This window comes from Thunnus albacares, chromosome 18 (genome assembly GCF_914725855.1).
Source record: "Thunnus albacares chromosome 18, fThuAlb1.1, whole genome shotgun sequence".
In the NCBI taxonomy this organism is placed as follows: Eukaryota; Metazoa; Chordata; class Actinopteri; order Scombriformes; family Scombridae; genus Thunnus; species Thunnus albacares.
Window position 1 is genome coordinate 26,019,373 of NC_058123.1, and position 27,892 is coordinate 26,047,264.

Below are 27,892 nucleotides of genomic sequence, written 5' to 3' on the forward strand. Positions count from 1 at the left end.
CCTCCCTAGTATATGTCAAGCTCCAAAAAGCTGGATTTGATATTTCAGATAATGCAACTAAATAGTGACTCCCAGGCAGGGAAAGACTCCCTGCCGGGTAAATGCACATCCTTCAAACTCTGCGTCCCCCAGACACAGCATTTCTTTTAAAAACTTAAAGTCTCAAGCCCAATCACAGACGATGACATCATCAGGGTTATTTTCTCAGACTTTGGAAAACTCCCTTCAGAGACACAGAGGACATTACACAGCTGCTTTCATAGGCTAAGTAGTACTCTTTATTACAAGTAAAAGGTGAAAAATCGGTGGAGTAACCCTACAACCCTACAAACGTGGAGTCAGGATGGGGTTAGCCTAGCTTAGCATAAAGACTGGAAGCAGTGGGAAACAGATTGTATCTCATTTGTTTTTGGTTTTAGGGGGAGTTACATGTTGGAATGATTTCTTTACAAATGGCAGTTTATCCATCTGCCCAGTACATCTTTGCAGCATCTCCACAGGTTGCAAGTTAACCTCACTGTGACAACGAAATCCAGGAAGTGACTTCACCCCGCTGTTGTTAGCCAAGAAATAGTTCCAGAGCACAACTCCTCCATTTTTACCATCCCAAAAAGGTTGAACTATTCCATTATTGGTTAGTAGGCAACAAAAATTATTTGGATAAGGTGGTGGTCATGGTTAAAAGAAAGTAATGTTGTCTACTGATAGGTGATAGAATGTGAACAGCAATCTCCAGTGTCAAAGATGGACAATAAGATCATGCGATATGATCGATATGAACCTCGAGGTGATACTGTTTTGTCAACTACTGCTAGGTCAAGAATGAGTATTGTCTTTATGAACAAACATGAACAAGAAGTCCTTAAAGTTCTCAGATAAAATGAAATAAACATCTACACTTCTATGACAACTGAGCAAATCTATCTGCTGATGAAGATCATGTGTATGATTAAAACCACCAGAACAGCTACTTCACAGACCTTGTCGTGAGACTGTTAACTGCACTTTCATGCCAACTCAATGATTAATCTTGCTACAAACCGCATGAGGTGAACAAAAATGAAAGTAAAAGATAGTTTCTGGTATGTCTATTACACACAACTACATTAAAATATGTATAATTTTGAATAAATGTAATTTCACCTGCAAGTTAAATTACAGTAAATACATAAACAAAAATTCATCCATGATGTCACCTGTAATCAAACAACAGACTCAGTCCCTTTCCATCCCTGGTGTTTTGAATGTATTCATGCCACCTTCAGCCAACAGACGATGGTTTTTGGAGGGTGTTTGGATGTTTTTAGGGGAGCAGGCTGTTGGGGGGTTGGGCTCGTACATTGGCAGGAGGCCATGTTTCCCAGCCCCCACCACTCATTTACAGCTAGGAGAGAATCACTATGGCACTGTCAGCTTCAAATACAAGCAGTCAGTTCATACCATATACCCATCAGTAGTGGAAAAGAGAAGCTCTGTTGTGCAGAAAATAAACACTGTAGTGTATTTTTCTCTTGGACAGAAATTAGACCATTAGACACTGATGGACTATCCATCCATCCATTGTCTACAGTGAAGTCAGACAGAAGGGCTAGTTTGAAAGACCATGTGGAAATCAGTACAAATAAAATTATTTGAAAAACATCAAAATGATAAATAAAAATGAAATGATAATAAAGATAAAATCATTGTATCTATTTTGTTTAAGTGTTCTAGCACCTCCTATAGGCCATTAAGCATCGCTTATAAAGAGAACTGGATACAACGTTGGAGGTGGGGCCCCGTTCATTCCTATGAAAGTTGCTCAGTGGTGCATGAAGCCAAAGAAGCCACTTCCCGCTGTAAAGAAATTACCTGGATGAAACGTACTGCTCATGCTCTATGGGCCCCAGCACCCATGGAGCATGCTCACTGGAGACTTCTGCCGGTCGAGATGGCTAACGTCCAGTTTAGTCCTCCAGCTAACTCGGACTTTGTGACGCTCAGAAAATGTATTCACCGCTTTACAGCCACTCCTTTTCCCATGATTGTGTGCCAGCCCAGAAGTTGTAATTTCACGGTTTGACCACTATGTTAAATTGGCTTCAAAGCCCGGCGCACTTCCTGGGGGCTTTCCATTAAGTAGAATGCAGCCTATTCCTGTTGTTTTAGATGTTTGCGTTCTCACTGGTTGTTTAAAGTCACATAGTTGTAATTCACATGATCAGTTCTGGGGTTAACAGCTTTTTGCTGTCAAGCAAGCTGGAGAACAGCATGGTTTAAGACCTCTGTTTTCATCCGGCTCCATCCACCTGCTTTACACTACTACAAATAACTTGACCACATGGAATACAACAATACAACCAGTGCATGTTGACAAAACTCACTTTATGCTCCTTCGTCATTGAAGCTACCTAGTGCTACTTCAGTCGAATCAGAGTGTCACATTATTCCTATTGAAATAATGTAATACAATTTATCTAAACTTGCGCCTGACACAATCCTGAAAATAATTCTCTGAAATGATGATTAACATTTTCCTAGACAGTTTTTGCACCACATAAATTCTGCATCAAACTGGATTAAAACCAATCAATATTCAGTGACAGAACATTTTGACTATGTGATGACAAAACTCCCCAATCAAATCACCAAGAGCTAATGGTATGGCAATGTCAGTTGGTCTACTGCTTTAGTCCAGACAGAGATATCTTGACAATTATTGGATCTAGACGCTGCCCACAATATTTTTAAATAGATCTGCTTTTGTGCCCAGTGACGGCTGTTCCTGTGGTTGGAAATACAATCAAGCCAATCAGAGCTCTGTAGGTGAGCTTAAGGATGTCATCTTCCTGTGCCAGAAAAATGTCAACAAACGTAAATGGGAGGTAACATGAACACAATGTCAGATTGAATAATATAGTGAACCAAAATTACAATTTACTCTGATAATGAGGCTGAATGTTTTGGAACTCAGCTGGAGGAGATTTGCAGATTTGTGGTTTTTATTGAACACAATAACAAAATTTTGTAAATTTAAAACTTTCACACTCTAAAACAAAAACCGGAGCCAAGACATAGAATCGAAACCTAAATTACCTCAAAACACCAATGGTACAAATCTATTTGGTTTGGTCAGAGAATTGAGGAATAAACTGAGGTCATTGGAAATCTGCCTGCTGTTAGCATTTGAGCTCATCCTCCCCTCTAAGTGTTTTTTTTTTTCTTTTATTACAAGGACAGAATTTTCACTAACAGCCGAGGATGAAGCCAGAGGATATTGGACTTCAGCCCAGCATGTAAATTTATCTGCCATTTCCAAACAATTTCCATCAGGAGCCATTCAGACTGTGTAGAAGGATAATTTGACAGCAGCCCAGTAGGAAAATGGCCAGTGAGGCAGTAATGTTTGATTTATTTCATATTTTTGTCCTCTAAAGTTTGCTATAGCCTCGTACAAAGGCCACAGCTGGATATCAGAGGTGGTTATAAATAAAAGATCAGCGAGTCTGTGATAAATGGAGGGATGGATGGATGGGTTGATGGATCAGAGAGCGATCAAGTCAACAAATGAGCTGACAGATGAACAAATGAATACAGTATATGGATGAATAGTGAACTAATGAGTGATCAGATGGATAAATGGGTGGATTTGTTGGAGAGTGGTCAAAACAACAAATGGACGACAAATGGACGAAAGCAACAAACGGACCGATGAATGAACAAATGAAGAAGGGATGAATGTGTGAATGAAGAGTGTTTAGATGGGGTGATGGATAAATGGCAAACAGAACCTTGTAAATGAATAAATGAACAAACAACCAAACAAAATGGATGAATGGATGGTTGGATGAATGAATCATCTAATGAATGTATGAGTGAATGAATGAGTGATGGTCAGATGGTCCAATGGATGGATGGCTGAGCATAGTAAATGAATAAATTACCAAACTTCCTGATGGCTGTGTGTGTGAATAATTGAAAGAAATAATGAATGAATGAAGGAGTGAATGATGGAATGATCAGATGGACCAATGGATTGATGGTTGAACACTGCAAATATATGACAAACTACCTAATAGATATATGGGTAAATAAATGAATGGATGAATAAATAGAAGAATGAATGAAACACCTAATAAACGAAAGAATGTATGCGTGGATGAATGAGTGATCAAACCAAAGTATAGGTGGTTGAACATAGAAAATGAATTAATTAACCACCTCCCTGATGAAAATATAAGTTAATGAATTAATGTTTCACTGATTGAATGGACGGCCCACGTAACAAATGAATGATTGTATGAGTGCATGAATGAGTTATCACATGGGCCAATGGATGGATGGCTGAGCATGGTAAATGAATCAATTAACAAATTTCCAAACAGATATATGGGTGATTAACTGAATGAATGAATGAATGGATGAATGAATTTCCAACTGAATCAATGGAGTAATCGGATGGACCAATGGATGGATGGTTGACCCCTGCAAATATGAAACAAATATCTAATTCATATATGGGTAAAGGAAAGAATAGTTGAATGAATGAAACACCTAATAAATGAATGAATGTGTGCATGAATGAAAGAGTGATCAGCTGGACCAATGGATAAATGGTTGAACATAGTAAGTCAATAAATTAACAAACTTCCCAATGTATACAGGAGTAAATAACTGAATGAATGAATGAATGAGCAGTCAAATTAATAAATGAACAAAGAAATAAATGTATATTGACACTGATGAGGTAAGAAATGGCCAAAAAAATCAAACAAATGAATGAATGAATCGAATCAAACAGATTAATCTCAAGTACCACAAGAAAAAATGAATCAGTAAATGAACTAACCGAGGAGTATTTGAATGAACGACCAGATACATGAACGTATAAATGATCCAAATGAAAGAATAAAAGAGTGAATACATGGAAGACTGCACAAATAAATGAACAAATCAGCAAATAAATTAATAAACAACTGATTATTCTGACATAAGAATTCCCAAAGTGCTGAGTGAGAGAACAAATGAAGTTGTGAACTGAGTGAGGCTGAGAGGATATTTTAAACAAACTCAAACTTGACCAGCAGCTATATATAATTCCGCCAGTGAAAAAAACATCGGTATGAAAATTATTCCAGTACAACTGACACACTTGTCATGAGGCAGACATGACCATCATGTTTCTACTCTTTGTGTGTGTGTGTGTCTGTCTGTCTTTGTTGAGAAAGCAGTCAGGGCCAAATCCTGTCCTCAGGACAAAAAGAAAAAGATCAAAACCAAAATGCATCAAGGTCTTTATGGTACTAAAGTCCAAAAACTATTACGAGTCCTTCAGATACCACACTAGGATTCTTGCTTTCCTTCACTCTACTTTCAGTATTCTCTTCATTCACATGGCTTGACAGCAACAGCTGTCCAGTTACCCCGGGCAACCACATTTGGACCACCGTCAATCATTTTGTTTGGTTTGATCACCCCTGTTGGCAACCATTTCTGCTGTTATTAGACAGATCCTCTGTATCATCATCACTGGTGTTCATCTCTAAGCTTCCGTCAAAATGAAAGGGAAAGACATTACGTGGAAAATATCTAGTAAATCCAGTTTGATATATTTTTCTCATTTTGACATCAAAGCTGAAGTTAGTTGATGTCATTAATAAACATTTTGAAAATCTGAATCTCAGTAGAAGTGTGTTTGTATATTCTGTACAAACACACTGTACATTCTAAACTTCCTGTAAACATCCTCCCTGCACTAAGCAGAGACACTCATGCTTCTCTTCAAGCGCTCGTCTTATGCTGAAATTAGACCCAATAATTTGTCTTTTGAGATGGTCACTGTGTCAGATTAGGCGTAAAATAGAGTCATAAATTCTTGCAGAGACTTGGCTGAGACATGACAGACTACAAGTTGGACCCCAGTGAATCGCACCGTTCCATCTTTCACCACTTGTGTGATCGGTGAGCAGTGGTGGAGGAAGTACTTTCAAAAAAGTAACTTCAAATTCAGTAAAAACTACCCCACTGAGTGCCATACTATTATACTGTATGTAAAACTATTGGATTTTTATAGCTGAAGCATAGTATATGTAGCATTTTAGCACTGTATTTCGAAAATATCGAAATACAGAAATACATCGCTGGAAGTTTAAACTGCATTGGATAATAGTAGTGTTAGGTTAATTCGGCTGAATATTTTGTTGCTGCTGTAGGTTTTGACTTTTGTACTTGATTTATTCACAGAGGATCCATTCCCCGCCTTGGGGTCAGCTAATTTCCTAAAAAAAAAAAAAAGATAAATATAGAAATGCATTTTCTAAATTTAAGTGAATACGAAGTTAATCATGTTTATTTTAACAATTAATTTAAATTAGAAAACTTAAGAAATCAAATTGCTTCAATTATGTTGAGTGACCTTTGACCTTCAAAAGACTGCATGTTGATGAGATTTGGCATTAGGGGTGTAATGGTTCTGAAGCCGAGACCCAAACCACCACACAAACGTCCACGGTCATGCGGAGGAGGAGTCCTCTGCAGATAATTCAACAAAACCTGCTGAACTTCTGGATCTCAAGTTATCAGAGAAACAAGCTGAGCAAACATTAGCAGCATCTCAGCTAACAGCCCCTACCAGACGTCCTGTGCCCACCAAACAGTGTCAGAAAAACACAACATTTTTTATGTGAAACTGCTTTATTTAGTGTTTTTACCTGTTTTAATAACCAGATCAGTTTGTTCTGGAGAGGAGGAGACCTCTGCGGATAATTTGGCTCCCGGTAAAAACATCCTGAACGATGAACACTTAAGTAATCCAAACCCGAAGAAGCTGGTTGTTAAACAATGAAGACAACAACTCCCATCATCCCACGTTACTTCAAACCATCTTTTGTTATTGTTTTGACCAAGAGACCCTCTGCGACAGAAATTACATACTCTGTGTTTAATAAAACCCAGAATTTTTTCCCTATTTGTCCTTATTATCATTACCCACAGGTAACACTACAGTAGGTGCTTTAACATGTACGACCCTCTCTGCAAACTTTTACTCGTGTGAATCTGGATTTAATGTTCTCATTTGCATGAAATCAGCCCGAGCTAGAAGTGACGGATGAGATAAGACTGACAGTCTCGACTACAGTCCCGCCTTTCGAGTGCAGTACAATGTGCGGGGACAAGCAGCTCATCAGACACGGTGAGTTATAATGAACATCAGTGTCAACATAATGAGCTTTAGGACTGTGGTAGCATAGCGGTGACTGTATAATAAAATATTCTTTCATAACTCTTCATTACAATACCTGTCTATTATTAAAAAAGGTTTCCAAGTCATCATTTTGAATTGCTAGTTTATGTTTGTACAATGTTATAACTTCTGCCGTCTCAACCCAGACTATTAAAAGTGTTACTTTCTACATGTCACACAGTTCCACTGCAACTATGAAAGGCGTAGTGATCTATATATCTGAATTACTGAGCAGTTAAATAATTTCATCTAATTCCCCACAGTGATCAATCACCTTTCATCTGATTGGAAACTCAAACATCATGTTCTGCAAAAGGAAACGTTATGCCTTCATATATTCATCATAATCCGTAACATCTTCTAGCGTGACTTTGACTTTCATAAGCAAGGAAATGCACTTTCTTTGATAAGCTTTAATTAATAGATGTTCAAGACTCAAAGATAAGGAAATCCATAACATCAGACTCAGCCGGTACGCGGAACAGCCTGCGTTCGAACGGAACGTATGTGATTTTTTAATTTCAAAAACCAAAAGGTGGTTGTCAATTTACAGCGAGCACATCAAGCCCGTCTCTCTTTAATATTCCGCCGGCAGAATCAAACACCAACATATGTATATTTTCTTAATTATTGCCGTGCATCTTCTCATGAATGCATATGGTCCGTGAGAACTGAGCGGGAAAACTGCAGTGTAGATTCAGACCCAGCCATTACCAAAGTCCTCACAACACCTGGCGCCACCGCCACAGATACATATTCCTTTTAGAACAATAATCCTTAAAGTTAAAATTAATATCAGTTTGTTTTATGAAGTTGAGAATAAGTGATGAAGTTAGGCATCTCTGGAAAACATAAAAACATAAAAAAAACGTACGACAGCTGTTGTTTTTAGTAGTCATGAGAGTGATTGACACATAAGAAGCTGTGAATGCTCTGTGTGAACTTTAAATAAATGATTATGCAAGATGATAAAATAACCAAATCACCTGTTGGTGCTGCTGCCTTTAAAGACACAATATGATACATAAAAAACACATATCTGCAGGTAACAATATCTGCAACCAAGTCAAAGACCCTTTAAAGCATTAAAAGTGAATGAAATTACAAATTCATTTTCTTGAGATGAACCTACATAGAATTATCACCAAATTTGAAGCTTTACTGAGCTTTTAGCCTCTTTTAGCTTAAAATTTTGGTTTTCCAGTCTGCGTACTCTGCTCTTATCAACCCTGTTTCAAGCATCAACAGGCAGCTGTTCTCAGGAAACAAGGTCTGATAAACCTACTGTAATACTTGTCTGGTGCCAAACTGCAGACAGACAAAGTTAGTGATTATGGTGAAGGAAGTGGAACATTTGACTGATTTTTTTTCCCCCCGAGTGACCAAAACAGAGTGATAAGGAAAGTGAATATTGAACTAACATTCATTAAGTGGAGACAAGCATGACTTCAGTAATGTTGCTCTGTGTCTGCTGGATGTGGAATTAGGCTAATGTTTGCCATCTTTATAAGATAGTAATATGTTAATGTGTTCACGCCTTGGCCGCTGCACCCAAGTGGCCAAAAAACAATCAAACAAACAACAACCAATGCAGCTTTAAACAAGAGCATTTCTTCCATATAAAAACATATGGAACAGTGATCGCAGACAGCGATGTAGCCTTCAATAACTTTCAATAACGAGTGAGTCTAACAGCAATCAGAGCTTCTTTCTGCCATTCTCTGCTTTCAATGACACACTACAATAGCAAAAAGCATAGGTTACTAGCCTCTCTATAAACGTTTAACAAAAGCAGTACCTTAAAACACTTTAGGTCTGTCCTTGCTGCTTCCTATTGGTTTCGACCCAGATATTTTCCATCTACAGGATGTGAGCGTTCTTGCCTTGCTAAAGTTCAGCAGGCTGTGTGCTTGGCCACATGAACACATTTCCTGCCGTCCACTTTTACACAACCGTTCACAGTCATTAAAGTCCAGGGCCAGGGATGAAGAGTCAAGTGCTTAAATCCCTCGTCTCCGGGACTGAACATCCTCTACCACTGACCTTAGAACAAACCCAGGCAGAGTTTTTCTCTCCTCTGTCGCCCTCACTACATTCACTGCTTCCACACAAAGAGAGCACTAAAGCTGAGTGACATGCCCACTCTGCTTTAAATGAAACAAGGCATTTAAAATGAGACTGACCTGGTGGCAGTGTGGGTTGGACTCTCTGCCGTACGAGTACGAACTCCTCTCTGTTTTACCTGCAGGAGGAGGAAAGAGAAAAGAGAGGTGACGGTTAGTAGAGGGAATATATAGTATAAACAGGTAACAATAAACAAGACAACACAATACAGCATGATTATTCAGTCATTTGTCCGTTCATACATTCATTCATTCTTCACCGACTTTACTTAGATTTAATTTTAGAGGCTGTTTGTGGAAAATCGGGCAACATAAAACCTAATTTTACTTTATGTTCATTATTGTTGTAGTGGGTGGTGGTGGTGAACTGGAAAGCATTATATTGAAAAGTGCCCCTACTTTTTTGTCCACCCCATTAACATACATGAGGGTGACAAAATATTTCACTAGAACATTAAAAGTATATTTCTTTCATAAGGTTATTCATTTGCAATTTGTTTGGGAAACACAGTGAATGATGTTCAGTAGAAAACAGCCAAAGCCAGTTTTCCTGATCACAGTCTTCACAGTTTGTGTTATGTATGTTTTCTGCTTGCGGATCTCCCAGTAGCCTACTTTGAATGTAGCTACAACAAAACAGACATCTGCTGTGCCTGCAATGCATAGATCCATATACGGGGGAAAAGAGCTCTTTATGCTACAAAATCCAGCTTTGAAAACCAAAATAGCACTTTCATTCTCTACATTCTTTTAGGTCTGTTTAGATTTTAGATTTAGTCTTTTTGCATGTACAGACAAAACAAAACAAATGTGAGACAAGATCTACAGTCTTCAGGTGACAGTTAGAAACATCTACAAGAAAAGAGACAAAATCCTTCTCAGCTAGCTGTTGATGCTATAAAACCATTGAGTTTGTAATGTTTTACAGCAGAAAATCATCTATTCAAATCACCCCAAGTGATCTAGACGAAAAAATTCAATTCAACTCAGTACAACACAACTTTATTTATCCTTGTAACTGATCAACAGATACATACACAACAAATAGACTATAAACTTAAAAAACTATATGTAGAATTGGTAAAAATAATATTCATATCTAAGAAAAAAAAAGACAAAACTCAAGAATAAACTACACTACCCGTTCTGAAGGTTTGCCATACAGTCCATGGCATTGTTCTCTACTTCCCTCACTTTCTCCCATTGGACAATTGTTGGTCCATGGAGACTCAATAGTTTAGTTGACAGACAACCCCCCTTTTAAGGGGACCACATAGTGCATAAATTTCACTCTAAATAGTCAGACACTAAAATACAGTAGTGAACAATAAATATAGTGCGCTGTAGTAAATGAGGAGTCATTTCGGACATGGCCCAAGCATTTACAGATGTCCTACCAACTGCTTGAACATTGTAGCAAAGATGTAGCAACCATGTATGAACACAGTAGCAACTACCTGGAACACACTAAAACTCATCAGCAGCTAACACTAACACCATAGAAACCAGCTAACAACCATCTTGAATAGAACCAATCACAATGTTTGTTAGCGTGACGTCACAGTAATTTGGTCTACACCCTGGTGAGTATCTTATAAAACCCTGCCAACCACCCTAAATGTTATAGCAACCACCTACTAGTAACCTACTGTAGGAAAAATCCATCCCTCTCACTCAATTTTATTATTACAATATTGATATATAAATGTACATTGATATATAATATAAAATATAGTAGTATTTTCTGGAAAATCAATTGGAGACTTTTTGATATAAAATGTTTTATAATAATAATATTTTTGGAGAGTAATCCAGTTAAGTAAAAGACAAACTAAGGTACTTCATCACATCAATGCAAAAATAACAATGCAATACTGTCATAGATCAGTGATGCTCATTGATTTGCAACATTGCGTATGATGGCCAACAGAGCAATAATATCGTCAGCAGCCAACCCTAACCTAGTGACACCCTAGCAACCTACTTAAACACTTCAGATGGTGTCTGTACTCCCTTTGCAGCCACACAGAAACATCTAGCAAAGCCCTGAGGCCACATTACACTTCTTATAGTTCCAGCTGTATGCATGCATCCTCAAACTGCAGGAGTTGTGACATTTTACTTTATGTTTTTGTATGTGCAACTGCAACATTAACTGTTCAATGTGACTTGTGCGGTCATCGCAGTGACCCCGACCACTGTTTATGTTTGGAGATGGTGTGCATACCACAGATACTGTTGTAGCATAAAATAAGCTTTAGCCTCCAACCCATCAATGCCCCATGATGTGATTCTTAGAGTTGCTTTTATGGTCCAAGAACTACAGATGCTCTCTTGACACTTTCTTTTTGTAATTTTCACCATATGAAGCATTTAGTGAACTGTGATTTTCTATCAGTTTGTATCCTTTTTGAAGTTCTGTCCTTTCCAGTGTGCATGTTCCTTAAGCCTTAACCCTCCATCTGACACACATTTAGTGGATGTGAGAAAAAAGGCTCCCCTCACCTTCCTCAACTCTTTATAGAACATCTTGGGTCAGACGTTTGTTTGAATGAAATCAGACACCGGAACTCTTTAAATGCGGGCCAAGGATTGATCAGTACATGACAGGGAGGTGAAGCCTCTTTGGCAGGTAACCGACCATCATTTTAAAACACAAACTGAGTGTGAGTGGCTGGGAAAAAAGGGCGTCTGATGAATTTTCGAAAATGCACCGACTGCAGCGGCGTATAGACAACAAAGCTAATTTCCTCTCCAGCTTCTGAACAGGCTTTCCTCTTCTCTGAGCTGCGGGACCACTTTCCAGTCTATTTTTACCACACAGACCTTCTTTTTGGATAAAACCTTAAATCTTCAGCCAGTCTAAATATCAAACCACGGTTAGTGTGTAATTACATTCTGCGGTCGGTGCAGCCGTACGAGATGAAATGGAGGGGTTTTATAGCGAGCGTGTGTGGAGGAAAATAAAGCGTGTACGTGGTGAAGGGTTTGAATCAGGCGTGTATAGACCAGCGCTGAATACACGCCAACGTGGTAGTCGATGCAGAAGAGGTTGATAATTACAGGCGTACAGAATGGGAATGTGGTCGACTGTGTGTGTGTGTGTGTGTGTGTGTGTGTGTTTTTGTGTGTGACCGATACAGCGGCCTCGGCTTCAGCTACGACTGATGCCAGCTGGACCGGTTTGGCACGTATACAAAGACTCCCACACACACACACACACTACAGCATACAACACACACACACACACAGAGAAAGTACTGGAAATCACTGGCACAGATGCACACACTAACACACACACACACACGCGTAAATGTGTACAGTATACATATATATAGCCCCGTATAGACACACAAACACACATATGTAAATGTACTTTTGCACGGTACCGAAATAGTGCATATCCATACACAGAAGCACGTGCATTTAAAAATACTTATTCAGGACCACACACATACACACATACACACACACACACACACACACACACACACACACACACACACACACACACACAGATCCACTTAAATTTGACATTACACACACCTCAAAATACCAGTTCTCACAATGAATCCATAAAACCATTGCACAATTTAGATGCACAATTTGCACTTAGATTTCTACAAACACAATGTTAAAAAAAAACATTATATTCAACACTAATGATTGTATAATTCTCAGTATCAAAAGGCTGCACCGTAAAGAAATTAATGAATGTTTTATATCTAAGATATTTTAAAGGATTCATCCATAAAATAAATATATGAGGACAAACATGTATTTGATTATTTTTTCAGTTTCTGTTTTTCCTCTCACACACCCACAGATGAATTCATTTATTCTTCATTGTATCATATCAATTAAATTTTACTGTAAATACTGTGTATAAAAATGGGAATATATATATAATCAGTGGTATGATCAGCTATTAGCTTCATTCATTCATTCTTTCTAATATACAACATGCTGTTCAGTATGACTTGAAGACAATGAATGGAAATTATTAAAATTATGATTCATAATTGCTCACTATGTCACACTGATTAATTTAATTTTAAACCACTATCAATGGCAAACTTTCACTTTCTTCATTTATTCATTCTTTCACTGATTCACTTATATCTTTAAAAAACTCCTTAAAAGTCCTTTAATTCCTTAAATAACTTTTTTTCTTGCGAGAAGGTAAAATAAAGCCATAAATAAGCCTGATCATAAGACAAAAATAAAGGAGATAAATAAAAATCAATAAATCAATATAAATCATTGAAAATTCTGCATTCTTTTTTGCATGTGTGAGACATCTCTCCTCTTCAGTACTGACAAAAGAACTTTATTAAAGCCATCACATACGCAGCGCTGAATCCACTCTTCACATTACTTCTGTCTGGTTGCAGATACAAGACCTTGTAATGGAGGAGGGGGGCCGGCTTTGGCAGGAGTTTTGTCCCTTCTGCCACAGCAGCCCTGAATAAAATATCCCGTTGAGCACCGTATGTATGTATAGATGCAAATATCTGTATGTGAATGTGTGTGTACATGTTTATGTATGTTTAGGAAATGTGAATGTGTATGTTTAAGTGTACACAGGTATAATTATTGTGTGTAATTGTACATTTTTAAGGTGAGACACTAACATAACATAAACACACCAGTGGAGCTGATAAATAGGTAAGGTTACATGCTTTTGAAGGCCAATAATGTCATTTCTACATATTTCTTTCTTTTTATTTTATTTTTTTTTATCCCTATTGGCAGCCACCACGACAGCTGCTGCATTACAAAGAAAAGAAAAGAAAAAAACCCCAATAATCTACATGTATAACTGTCTCCACTCTCCATATAAATGATAATTTATCCTCCCAAAAAAACGAACAAGACACATTTAGACAATATTAATATTTTGCACTCTGTCAATATTTTACTATTTTATATTTAATAGAATAATTGGGCATATTGACGTCACATTTATAGCCTTTCATCAATTACTCAATTCACAGACGATGTGTGACGTGTCATCACAATTCATCTATATATACAATAATTAATAATCACCTGCAAAGAATTTATGAATGTGTGAATGTGTGTGTGTGTGTGTGTGTGTGTGTGTGATCATGTTTTGTGGTTGGAAAACAACAAGACAAAAGATTATCAATACAACATCAATATCAATACCTGATCTTTCCATATAATTGTGATACAATTCATATAAGGAATTATTATAAAAGATTGCTGAAAACTTCAATTTTACCAAAATGAACCAGATTTAAATGCTTGAGAACCTACAGTGCTTTTGCAAATTGAAGGATTTCTTTCAATTAAAAATCACAAAAATGAACAATGTCACTAAATGCTGTTTATCATGGCATTTGGATTGTGTTGGTCATCATTGTCTTTATTACATATCAGTGAAGATAACAATGACCCCAGTAAATAACCTACTAGATTCTGAATTGAGGATCTAACAACTGTACAACCACAGGTCTTTACTTTGGTCCAAACACGGCAACCTTTTCACCTCCACCGTCTCAGCCGGCCGAGCTCATGTTAAGCACACACGAACAAAAATCCCTGGTGTTTTAATTTGGACGTTTAAGACAGAGCAGCATTAAAAAACAAAGCAGAACAAAAAAACCCTGTCACAGTAGGCGGTGATTGGACACACACACACACACACACACACACACACACACACACAAAAACTAACAGGGAAGCATCCCATTTCACTGCCTTGAACCACAGAATGCATTACTTGATAAAAAAGGAGAGTTTATAAATAAAAAACATGACAGCACAAAATATGTCTCAGTAAAAAACATGATATCCTTTTGTTTTTAGATTATTTCTTTGAAAGAGGCCTTTGACAAATAATGGGTATTTAAGGTCCTCTCAATTATGGCCATATAATCGATTCAGATCAGATCAGATAACCCATGTTATTATGATCTTAGACCAATAGTATCATCCATTTAACAAAAAGAGAAACATTAAACAAAGTGAAGTGAAGAAAAGCACACAGGAGGCAGTGAAAACTCCTCAGTAGCTACAGAGTTCATCCAGATAATCTAATATTTACAATTACAAAATACATTTAGCAGTGCAGCTGAAGGACATTACTGCGGCAGTGTTTTTTTAAATTCCTATGTCAATTTTATACACAATGTTCCCTGATGCTATCAGACTACTTTGGACTGAACCCCAGCAGAACCTCCTCTCTTCTCTCCTCCGCTCTTCAAAAGAAAAGAACTTCAAAAAACCTTTCTGGGTTCCTTCAGATTGTGCCGAATCTCATTTCCAGAAAGGCTTACTAAATAGGAAAGCACTTCAAGGAACCTCGTCAACTTCGGAGGGCTCTTTGACAAACCCCCCCTTTTTTTAAAGCTACACCTAGCACAATCATATCAAGACATTTAAACATCAGAGAGGATGTCCTCAAGAACCTCCACTCCAAGAAGAACTGAGATTTTAACCATTAACAGCAAAGATGTGAGCAGGTACTCCTTAAACCTCAGAGCATTCATCCAAAACCCTACTTAAAGGTGTTCTCAAACCATGTCAGTGCTTCAAGGATCCTTGGACATTTGCATTCTTATAAAACCGGCTTCATGAATGGTTTTCAAACCACAACAATGCTTCAACGAACACTGAAAACAAAGGTGTTCTTCACCCATGGAAGACACTTTTGTAATCAGTTCTTGAACTTTGTCAGTTTCTAGAAACCACCAACAATCCTCAAAAGAACAAAGAACATTACTTGTTTGAGAGCTAGGCTGTGCCTCTGCCAATGCCTCTGTGTAACTGCTCCATAAAAGATTAATGAACCCTGTTGTTCCTTCAAGGAACCTTGTCAGCCTCAGAAGAGTTATGACAAACTTATTTTCAAAAACGTTGACTTGATCTGACAATACTTCTAGGAACTCATATCAGGTGTTAGAAAATTCAAACATACAAGCAGTGGCTCTGAAACCCGAGATGTAGCCGTACATAAAAACTTCTCAAACCCTGATGCTAATTCTAGGAATCTTTGACAATTGTGAGTTCACAAAAAAAACAACATGCTTCTGTGGACAGTCACTATATGGGGGTTCTTCATCCTTAGAAACCAACTTATAAAGCAAGCCTGTAATAGTTTACCCAAAATCTCCAAAAAATGGATGTTCCTCAGCCTTTTGTGGATTGTTGAGGAACTGACTGCCAACCTCTACGATATGGGCCCTGAATGCTCTGAACATTCTTAGAAAACCCTTCTCAAAAGGCTTCTGAAACCAGTATGGTGCTTCCAGGAATCTCTGATGATTTTGGGAGTTCTTAGAAAACTACCTTCATGAAGGCTTCTGAAACCACAAGACAACAGGGGATCTTAAACCTCCGAAAGCTCACTGACAGTCATCTTTGTAATTGTTTCCTGAACACTGACAGTTTCTAGAAACCTCAAACAAATATTCTTCAGTTTTTCAAGTTTCTTCACCAACTGCTTGGCCGTGTGTCTGCTAATGTCTAACATTAACACGGTTGCTCATCCTTGATGTGTCCTTTGTGAGACCGTTTTTTAAGGGCCAATGAATTTTGACGGTTGTGAGGCAAGTGCATTTAAAGCAAATGGAAAGATGCAACTAGACATGAATTTGGTCTAGGTGGTGTGAAATGTGAACGGCCAATCACACCTTAACAGTGTGTACCCTGGATACCAATGCTGAAATGATTCTTGGATTAACCAATTTGTTGATCAATGACAATATTAAAAATCTACTCAGAGCTTAAGTCCCTTTTCAAGGGATAATTCCAAAAGCGTGCTCATAACAGCTTCATGATTTCCTCCATTTAATATCTTCAAAAACTGAACAGCTGATATTTTGGGGATTTTGGGGAAATGAAAAATGAAAATAACTGCTGGTAACAGCCTTACATGCAACCACATAACCATGACGTAAGAGGTTTGAATCAGACACATGATCATTCAGCTCTGTCTGTTTCTAAATCATCCCTTTTTTTCTCCACTATCGGCTGTCACATAAAGATAAAAGAAAGCCTCAAAATAATCCAAACACAAACATTGGACTGTCTCAAATCTCAAAAGAAAAAGAAGGTTTTCAAACTCGACTCTACTTCCGCTAACCTCTACATTTTTCAGAGAAACCCTGTGGTGACATTTTTTTTTCCCTGGCGATGGACCCAAACAAGCTCATTGGCTGTGAGGAGGACCCCCAGACGAACCGCTGCTCGTTAGAGTGTGTTGGCTGCAGAGGTACAAAAGGTGGAGGAGGGGAGGTCAGCACACTCTGCTGTTTAAAGCCCATAGAGAAGTCGGTGAGCCAGGAGGACCAAATCCCTGCTAATCCACAATGCCGAGAGACAGGGAAGAAACACAAATCAGCTCCATTACAAGCTGAGAGCTAACAGGAACTGGGATGCTCTGCAGACTATTAGCTAGTATCACACAGGCTCTTAACAGGCCCTTGACTAAACTAACTCTCATTAACTCCATCATAATTCAAAATTTGATCCTATTGCAAATCTTGATGTGAAATGATCTGGCAGATTAGACAGTAAATGTGATCTTGTTGAGATCATCAGATGCAGCAAGGATTGTGTTGACATCTGAGTAAAGTTCATTTTCAAACACTTGTAATGAATTGAAATTTAAACCTAGTTTGGTTTTCAGGAACAAAAAAGGGCCAAAATTTCCATTCAAGTGTGATCATCAATTCAATGATTACTCAAGCAAGTTTTATAGTAGATCCATAGCACAATGCGAATGTATGTGAATTCTAAAAATGAGCGACATTCCCCTTTAATACTCAGAATGACTTTGTCTATTAGCTAAAATTCCTGAACTAAAACCAGACATTTGACCTCGAGTTAAGATGTGAATCTATCACATGTGAAACACTATTTCACATGTAAAAAAAAATCATATATAGGCACATGTGATTATCAGATATTTCACATATGAGATGTAACATCACTTGTGAAAGAACTGATTTTATATAAAACACCAAATACTATGTTAACATTTAACATGTGGTTTATCAAATGTGATAAAAACACAACTGTTTTCTGACCATTCTCATGTGAAATGTATTCAATTATTTTAAAATATAAGATGTGTGTTTTTTTGTATAGATTAAAAAAGGACATGTTTCAGGGCAAATTCTGGATATTTTTGGTGATATACGTTTTCCTTTTTCCCTATAAACCAGAACCCTGGTCTAATATCAAAATGAGAGTTATTTTAACATTAACCCTTCCTCTACTCTACTTATTTTTGTCCTTGTGAATACATTAAATTCTTATTTAGTGTGAAAATTCAACAAAGAAACACACTGGCTTCTTCCTGTCTTTTTTTCCTCCTGTATTCGACCCTGACTTTGCCACATACGGAACAAACACAAAAATACCTTGAATTCAGGCGACTTACAAGCTACAGAAATCTCTCTGCCTCTCTCCGTATTTGGATGAAGGCCAACCTCAGAAACCAAAAAAGCCTGTCTGTCTCATCAGCGCCTCAGCCTTCACAAAGAGACCGGTTCTCACTCTCTTTAACTTCACCACCAGTTTTTTTTTTTTTGTTGTTTTTTTAAAGGTCATTATCATCGATTTACTGTTTTCTTCTGTGTTTTTAAGCGGCAGGTTCATTGGAAAGTGTTTCACAGAACAAGGCCGACACAACACACAACACGATACGAAACGGAGAAAGAAAACACTCAATACATGATCCAAAACCAGAGACACACTTACTGCGTGTGTGTGTGTGTGTGTGTGTGTGTATAAATAGAGGATTTTGTTGGACTCGCCCACGCAGCAGAAGCCCACAAACCAACATCGCTTTGTATTCTGGTCATGTCTGCCTCCTCGAAGGCCGAATAAACTCTCAGACCTGTAGTGTTGTAGTCTTTTTCATTTTTATTCTGGCGTTTTTATTCTTGGCATTGTTGCTACATGAGATTTTTGTTGCTGTTTGTTTTCTTTTATTTTTACCATCCTTGATTTTCTGTCTAACTTTAGTGATTCATGAAGTTGGGGGACTTACAGCAGATACCTGAGTTTTGTTATTGTACCTGAAGGTCACCATCCAAAAAAACACTCAATACTACAGACTTCCAATAATGTGACTAACTTTCATTGGACTCTCTCTGGCAGGGAAACACCCATATCTTTCAAACCATCGAGGGTGGACATATAAAGCTCACCACTTTGACACCAGAGACCAGCGTTCACCTCCTCTGTCCCATGTTTTGTTAGATTTATGCAACTAAATCACTTCAAGAAAGATGGTGGTTTTGGTTAAATACTAAAAAGTAAGAGACACAGTGAGAGACACAGGGGCAGCTTATTGTCATAAGGTGAGAATCAATCAAACACCAAATGATATCTGATCAATATACAAGGCAACAGCAAAAAGGAGAGCTGGCTATTTTCTTTTCCTCAATTAGCTCCTCCATCCTAATATTAATCTTAATTACTTTAATAAAGTTTTATTAACTGCAGCGCAACAACAACTAAACAATGACATCAGTAGTAGTGAACAGCAGTAAGTGCAGCCTTAGCGGTCGACACAACGAACCACAAATAAATTCATCTGTCAGTCGTTCGGATCAGCTGTTCAGATGGGTTGTCAGTAGGGAAGTGAAGAGAAGAGGAAAGGAAACAAAGACACAAGAAGCGAGTGAGGAGGATAACAGTGGAGACAAAAGAGAGAATAATAAAAAAGAGAGAGAGAATGGATAGAATAAAGGACAGACTAGAGAAAAGAAGAATGACAAGAGAGAAGAAACAAAAGAGAGGATATATAAAATATAACAGCACATTATTCCACTGCATTATTGAATTATTACATTTTACTTACAGGGGAGCAAATTCACCAGATGAGCTTTTTCCCTTCTTATTTGATGTATTTTAGTTTATTGTTTTATTATTCTGATTCACCAAAATGTAGTTGTTCTAAGAGTCAGATCTAGACTTCATCAGTTTAGCATCTTTTCATCCAGACACTGTTTCTCATTTAATTCCTTCAATTCTATTTATTCATTTCTATATTTAGTTGCTTTTTATTCAGATTCTCCAACATGAAAAAAAAAGATGCCGTTGTTCTAAGAGTCAGTGACGACGTCGATTGGTTTCGTCCATCACTTTAACATCTTTTAATACATCCTGACAGTTGTGTTTTTTTTTTTGTTTAGTTATTTTTTTGTTAGAGGAAGAGGAAAAAATAAAAGGATGGAGTATATCTTTCCCTCAATCAACTTATTTATCATTTTGTATTCATTTTTTATTCTATTCATTGTTTTCAATTTAATTAATCAAGAAAAACAAAACAAAGGTGACTTCTTTCTCTTTGCTTCTATCTATTTTGTCCATCACATGTGATTATCTTCCACTTATCAGTTTCAGGTCTAATTCATCAGCAGGAAGACAGAAAAGCAGCGAGATGGAGTTGTTCTAGGAGTCGATGTCGAACGTCTAGACTCTTTCTTTCAGAGGCTGAGAGACACGTCGAGTCTTTCTCTGCGTGAAAGGAAACACTCACAAGACGTGATCTCCTCTGACATCCATATAATGAGTCCATTTTAATAAACTATGTGACTAATAGTGCGATTTGATGAGGATGGCGAGATGACGGGAGGAAAGAAAGAGGAGAGAGAAGAGAAAGAGAGGTGGGGAAGAGGGGTGGGGGGGAGGTTGAGAAGATGGATAGAAGAAGGGTTAAACTCCCTCTTCTTGCATGCTGTGTGTGTGTATGTGTGTGCATGTGTGTGTGCGTGTGTGTGTGTGTGTGTGTGTGTGATGGGGGGAGGGTTGGACTGTGCAGACATGAATCATTCTGAGCGATTCAAGCGTTTCCATGACACCGCCGGGCACCGGTCCAGAAGTTTCTACAAAGTCTGAAAGGTACCGGCACACACAAACACATTTACACACACACACACACACACACACACATTACTAACAGCATCACACACTCTCTAACAGACACTCTGAAACGTTTCCGCCAGTGCTGAAATTGAAATAATCTATATATTTATTCATGGCGTTGTCTTCCCGTGTAAAGCGTAACATTTTTTTGGGATCAACATTAATTTAACAGACGATGGTCGATGAGTAACAGTCGTCTAACAGACACCCCCCCCCCCCCCCCCTCCCTCCCTACTTCAATCCCAGCAGGCATTTATTTCTTGGCACCGGAGTGAGTGAATACATCAAACAACAGATGAACGTATACGAGCGACGAGGACGACTCGAGAGACGCAGCATCCAGCTCACATCTGTCGGCTTCTACCTTCCGCCATATCAGACCAGATCAGACTGCTGATTGGACCACAACGCTGATTCTTATCTTCCATTTATTTTTTAATCTTATTTTGTTTGTGTGTTTGTGTATCTGAGAATTTCATAGAATCATTTTTGAGCACAAAAAGTAACTTCTAAATTTAATTCAAGCATTCTTTTTTGTGAAATAGTGAGAATATTGGCAACGAACTTGAAGCAGAATCTACTTTTAGCTGTTTTCTGTATCAGAACCGGTGTTTTGATTGGTTCCTCCAAATATAAGACAAAGTTTCTCTAATTGTCTGCGATAAAAAGTATTTTAATATCCACTTGGAGCTGAACACACACCTGTTATCTTGTGTTCATCTTAACAAATGTAATTTGTAAAAGTGTTAATTTTGTAAACAGCACAATGAAGTTACTTGACATCACAATTAGACTTTAGACTTAACTGAGCAGACCTCTTGAATAAACTTTTAATACAAATATAGTGATTTCCTATATTTTTAGGACATTTGGTCTGAAAAATAAACAAATAGAGTGTTGCTGTGTAGACAGTTGGATATGAAGCCAACAAAAGGATATAAAAACAGTGGAAAGTGTTGGTGGTTACCTGAGGAAACTTTTTCTTGCTATTAAAGTATTAAAGTTATAAATTGAAGACAGTAGCTGTTGGTTTTTGTGTATAATACACACAGTGTGTCCTGCCCACACAGGCGTAAAAACACAACAAAACGACTGAAACCAGACTTGTCATAAAAGAAGCAAAATTACGACACAAACTCTGAACAAGTTGAACAAAATAGTTCTTCTCTCGGAATAAAAAAAAACAACATCTGCTACAAAAAAAAACACATTCCTACCCCTCCTCACCCCATAAAAAAAAACACAAAACAAAAAAACAATACCACAATTGACTAATGTTTGAGACTCCAGTCAGAGGAAACCTACAGAAACATGTCAGTGATCTGATGAAATCGTCATTTAACGAACAATAAAACAGAAAGTGAAAGTTCGTTTCCAATCTCACGCTAGCCCTCACTCACGTAACGCGCTCGACAGTTGACTCCATTTACACAATACTGAGAAGTCCAGTGAGATTTCACTCATCACAATCATTATCATCTCACACTATCGCTAAATGATGTCATGTAAATCACTTAATTAAAGTAAAAAGCAGCGTATGTGCCGTCAACGCTGCTTTTTTTGTACCATTGTGGGACTTTTTTAAGGCGCCGTATAATGTGCGGTGAAGTGATTTTGGACACAGAAACATCCTCTTGATTTTTTAAATGTGCTGTTGAGTGATATTATTGTCCCACAATGCAATACAGAAAGGAAACGGATGAGATATTTACAGCTGCAACACAATAAAAAAAATAAAATGCTGATGATAGTGAAACAGCTCCAGGAAGATCTCAGGAAATCATTTTGCTTTAAACTCCTGTAAGTTTAATCGACAACTTGTCTGCACATGTATTACATTATTACTAATTAGTAAAGTCATACAGTGCATTGATTTCTTGTATACTATTAGTAAGCAATACTGCACTGGGACACAATGAGAGACACGACTCTCTGTTGAAATCCATGCATCTCCAATATACCAACTTTTTAGCAAGAGTAAAGAATGTTTGTACTTTATCTGATAAAATCAAAAAATTATATTGAAAAATTGTGTGTTTATTGTTTCAAGGAGACGATATATTCGCATGCACGTATTGGAAAGAGTTGGTGTGTTTGGTGTGGTTGTGAAGCTGCAGACAGATTAAAATTCAGCAGCAGCCATGACACTTGTTCCCTGTTCATGTGAATGAGACCCAAAGAAAGGCCCCCCCCCTCCCTCGTTACCAAACAGCCTTCATTATCCAACACCCCCACCCCCACCCCCCCCCACACCCCACCATCCCATCCCAACACACACACAGTCACCCCTCCTCCACCCTGGATTTAATAGACAAACAACACAAACAACAACGAGGCGACAAACAGGGCGACACCACCGAACCCTCCAAACAGCAGGACTTCAACAGGAGAACTACATTTTTAAATGAATATCCCAAAGCAGCATGGTGTGTTTGTGGCACTGCAAAAAAAAAAAAAAAAAAAAGAAAAAATAATTGTCCAGGGGTGTCTCTGATCTATTAAGAAGAAAATAAATTTCCTCCTTTGATTTGGATTTTATTTGACTTCAATTTTTGAACATTTTCTTTCACGAAGCTTCGGTATCGTGCAGGAAAACGTCGCTGATTTGAAAGTGTGTATGTGGCGCGAGTGTGTGTGTGTTTTTTTTTCTGTGTGTGTGTGTGTGTGTTGGTCTCAGACAAAACAGGGGCTGCTGAAATGCGGCAGGCACTGCAGATTTTTGTTGGCTGGCTGACAGCGCCGTGCTGGTGCCAAGCCCCGACGGCGGAAACGACTAAAAGACGCATAAGGCTGGCATTAGAGCCCCAAATCTTCTCTCCCCCTCCATCCCTCCTTCTCTTTTCTCCTCTTTTCTCGCTCTGTGGCACGGCGTTTACTTTGGTCGGGGTCTGACTTCGATTTGGCAATGTTCACACCCGTCCGTGAATTTATCAATCTGTCTTTATTTCGCTGTGATCTGATGGGGGGAGGGCGGGGAAGGGGGGGGGGGGGGAGTAGAAAACATGGCACCTGAAACATGGCAGGAGGTTTAGGTAGACTGCCGCGTTGACGTGGTTTTCTTTTCTTTTCTTTTTTTTTTATTTTTTGGATATCACCTTGTTTCGTGCTTCGGTTTAACCCCCCTCCCCCCAACCCCCCCCCCCCCCCCCCCCCCCCCCCCCAGGTCCTCCTTTCATAACTGTCGCCGAATGAGAATTTCGAAGGATTTGATTCTTTCCAGGGTTTATATTTTCCCCACCATATCTGCTGCCTTTGTCTTGAGGATTTCGGGCAGCACTTCCACAAAAACCTCGGACACAATAGCATCTGGAGTTACATCCACGAGGCTCTGAGCCCATGTTTCTCCTAAAACCTAAAACAAATGACGAAAACAACATACTCCAATTATGCTCCCGAGACAATAAAACACAGTAAAAAAGAAAAAGAAAAAAAAAATCTCCTGTAAAACATTCAGGATTACCTAAAACTAAAAGCCTGATTCTGTGTTTGGAGTCCATTATTGATGGAACAATATTTAGCTGCAGAGTAAACAAAGGCGGGATGCTCCAGTCGTAGATGTAAATTGTGTTTGGGTATTGTTCGTCAGACAGATGACGACTGCTAATGTTGAATTAAAAAGGTTCTTAGAGGTGGATTTAACACGTTTCCTCTTGTCTTCGGGGTTGAGACGGAAGGCAAACGACGCGGGGAGACAAAGGGAGAGGTAGCGACGAGAGAAAAAGGTGTGAAATTCTGAATTAGCGGCACAATATGGAAGTATTAAAGTGCAGCACAATGACACAGTGTTGCTCACTGACACTATCTGACTAAATAAAGACGCGACGTTCAGGCTCACGAGCCTTTTCACGTGTCAAACAGAAACAGGCCTAGAAACAAACTCAATGTTTCACACCAACATGGTTAAGCTTTAGCAAATAAAAATAGATGTACATGTTTCCTGACCTCTTTTCTGCAGGGAAACACTTTCCATGTTCTGAATATCTCACTTTCATATTAACCACTAAAATATTATGAAATACCATCTATGTTCAAGTGAAGTACAGATGTCTTGATTCTCACTCACTTTATTTATAGTCTCTTAGCAGAGATGCTACATGCCATATATTGTCATTTTCAAGCTAAGTTGGGCCACTTAAAAATACCATCAATTTGCAAGTAAGTTGTACCACAAATGTTCTATAACAGTTTTTTTTTAAAGAAATAAAAATAAGTTAATTAAGTTGGTTTGAGTTTTCTGCCTTTATGTCCACAGAGTTTCAACATATTTGTGTTGCTGTTCCATGGATACAAGAACTGTGTTGTTTTTCTTTTTCCTTACATCTATTTGGGCTAATCGTGTATGACGTTTTGAAACTACGCTTCCCATAATTCTTTGGGAGAAGCATGCAGCAGGTATTGCTATTGTGTATGGGCTACACCTTGAGCCTGTATTTATTTACATTTTGCCAGTTTCGCACCATGAAAAGTGCTAATTTTTACATCATGACGAATCAGCTGTTAGCAGCTTCTGTTTTCTCTGTGACCGTGGATGTACAGACAATCACTGGCTTAGTTTTGATATTTGACATGTGAGATTTGGATATTCCTTGCAACTGTAAGTCATGCTGAATCTTATAGTATTTGTAGTATGTTGTATGCGTAAGAATGAATATAATAGGGTGTCAACTGGTTTAATTTAAGCCTGAAACTTGAGCTTGTTTTGATGAATGTTAAACTGGTTTCCAGGCAGGAACAGAAAAGCAGAGCTAACAGAGCTAACAAATCTGTAAGGTACAGTAGCATTTACAGTAATGCAATTTTCCACATAGTTTTATGTTGACAGTTTGAACATATCGAATCAAAGAGGAAGCTTTACATCTTCATGATAAAGTGACTAATTACAGTAAAAACAACCTTTAACAGTCTTGAGTTTGCTCGACGGTTCTGATTTCTAAGGTCTGAGTAGAAACTGTGAGAGTGTTGTTCAACCTCTCTCTGTGTGTGTGTGTGTGTGTGTGTGTGAGGAGAGGAGGAGGAGGGGTGACCCTGGAGAGATGGATGATGGGTCAGGTGCTGTCAGACTGGAGGGGTCAAAGGATCCTGAGGTTCAGCATCACACTCTGATTTTCTCCTGTCACTGTCATGGAGACATGTCTGTCTCTAATCCTTTCTCCCCCCCCCCTTCTCCTCTTCCTCCTCCACTCTTTTCTCATCCTATACTCGCCTTTGCTAAAACGATCTTTTCTTTTTATTTCCTTTATTCATCTTTTTTCTTCTTCCTTGCTGACTTCCGTTCTGCCTTTTGTTTGTCTCTCACTTTGTTTTATTGTACTTGAAAGCTCTTTATGTCATGTTTGTATTCTTCCTTCCTTCCATTATGGTTTGGGTGAGTCGAGCAGAGAGACAGTAATGATAAAATATATATATCTATACTGCATCATTGTCTTTTTTATTTGCATAATGTGTTGTTTTTAATCAGATTCTTTGTCTATATTTCCTACTGAAGAACAGCACAAAAATAATCCACGCCTTTTACTTCCTGTAGTAGTATTTTGATGGGTTTTGGGTGTGTGTAAATGCAGAATGGATAAATGTAGTGTAAGTTTAATAATAATATAGCAATAATAAAGCATTGCAGAAGACGAGGGTGCAACGAGATGATGAAAAAATCTTGGAGAACATGATGGAAATATGACACTTGTGTTTGTTTTCTTTATTATTTGGAGGACATTCTGCTTTCTGCATTCAGCTTTGATAAACCACATTTCCCACATGAGCCATACATGAAAACATTTTTGCAATATCTTGACTTTTTTTCTGAATTACTGCCATTTTTACTCAGATCTTTCTAAGCATGAAAATGCACATCATAACAGGTGGATGGAAACGTACCTACAGTGTCCTTGTCTGGTTCTAGTTTTAATATACATTCCTTCTATAGGAATATGAAAATGTTAATCTGCTGTTCTCTGCCACTGTAAAGTACTATGCACTATTCACTTTTGGATGGTGGTGCATCAGAGTATATAAATAAATATATATATATATATATATATATATGTGTACTCATGGATCAGGTCCAATATTTTGGATCTGTGAAGACTAGTTTGAACTGACCTCCCGCGTGTGAAATACAACATTTCTCCTGACTTTCCTCTCCCGCTTTCTCTCTCCCGCCATCAATGACAGACCTCCTCCTCCTCCTCCTCCTCCTCTTCCTCCACCCTGACTACCAACTTAATACCTGTATTTAGACTAATGTGATAGCGTTTGAACACCTGGACGCCTGTAATATGAGTGGTGTGGCCGCAGATCTGGGAGCTGCATCATACCGCTGATGTGCTCTGTGTGATTTCAGCGCGACCACCTGGCTGCAGAATAATGACATATCTGCTCCCACACACTGTTCAGGAGCCGGTGATCAGAGTGGCTTCATCACAGCGGGGCAGACCCCACCTGACATCACACAGCGAGGGAGAAGAGAGGGAGGGAGAGTGGAAAGAGACGGACGGCGGGAGAAAGGACGGGGACAGAGGAGGGAGTAGTCATCTGAGCGCCTACATAGAAACTCTGGGAAATGGTAGTCACCTGCTTTCTTTAACAAATTGCAAAATAAACCAAAATTTTAAAAGTTAATATCCAAACAACGACAAATGCG

General features: G+C 38.3%; 1 protein-coding gene across 5 annotated transcripts in view; it reads right to left on the bottom strand.

The window, feature by feature from the left end:
- Nucleotides 1–27,892, bottom strand: part of LOC122968767 (transcription factor 4-like) — a 236,685-nt gene that overhangs the window by 118,522 nt on the left and 90,271 nt on the right. For all 5 annotated transcript variants that reach the window (XM_044334233.1, XM_044334235.1, XM_044334234.1 and 2 more), the window contains one exon: nucleotides 9,406–9,464. In XM_044334233.1, the coding sequence (XP_044190168.1) occupies nucleotides 9,406–9,464 (59 nt within the window). The remainder of the gene's footprint in view (nucleotides 1–9,405; nucleotides 9,465–27,892) is intronic.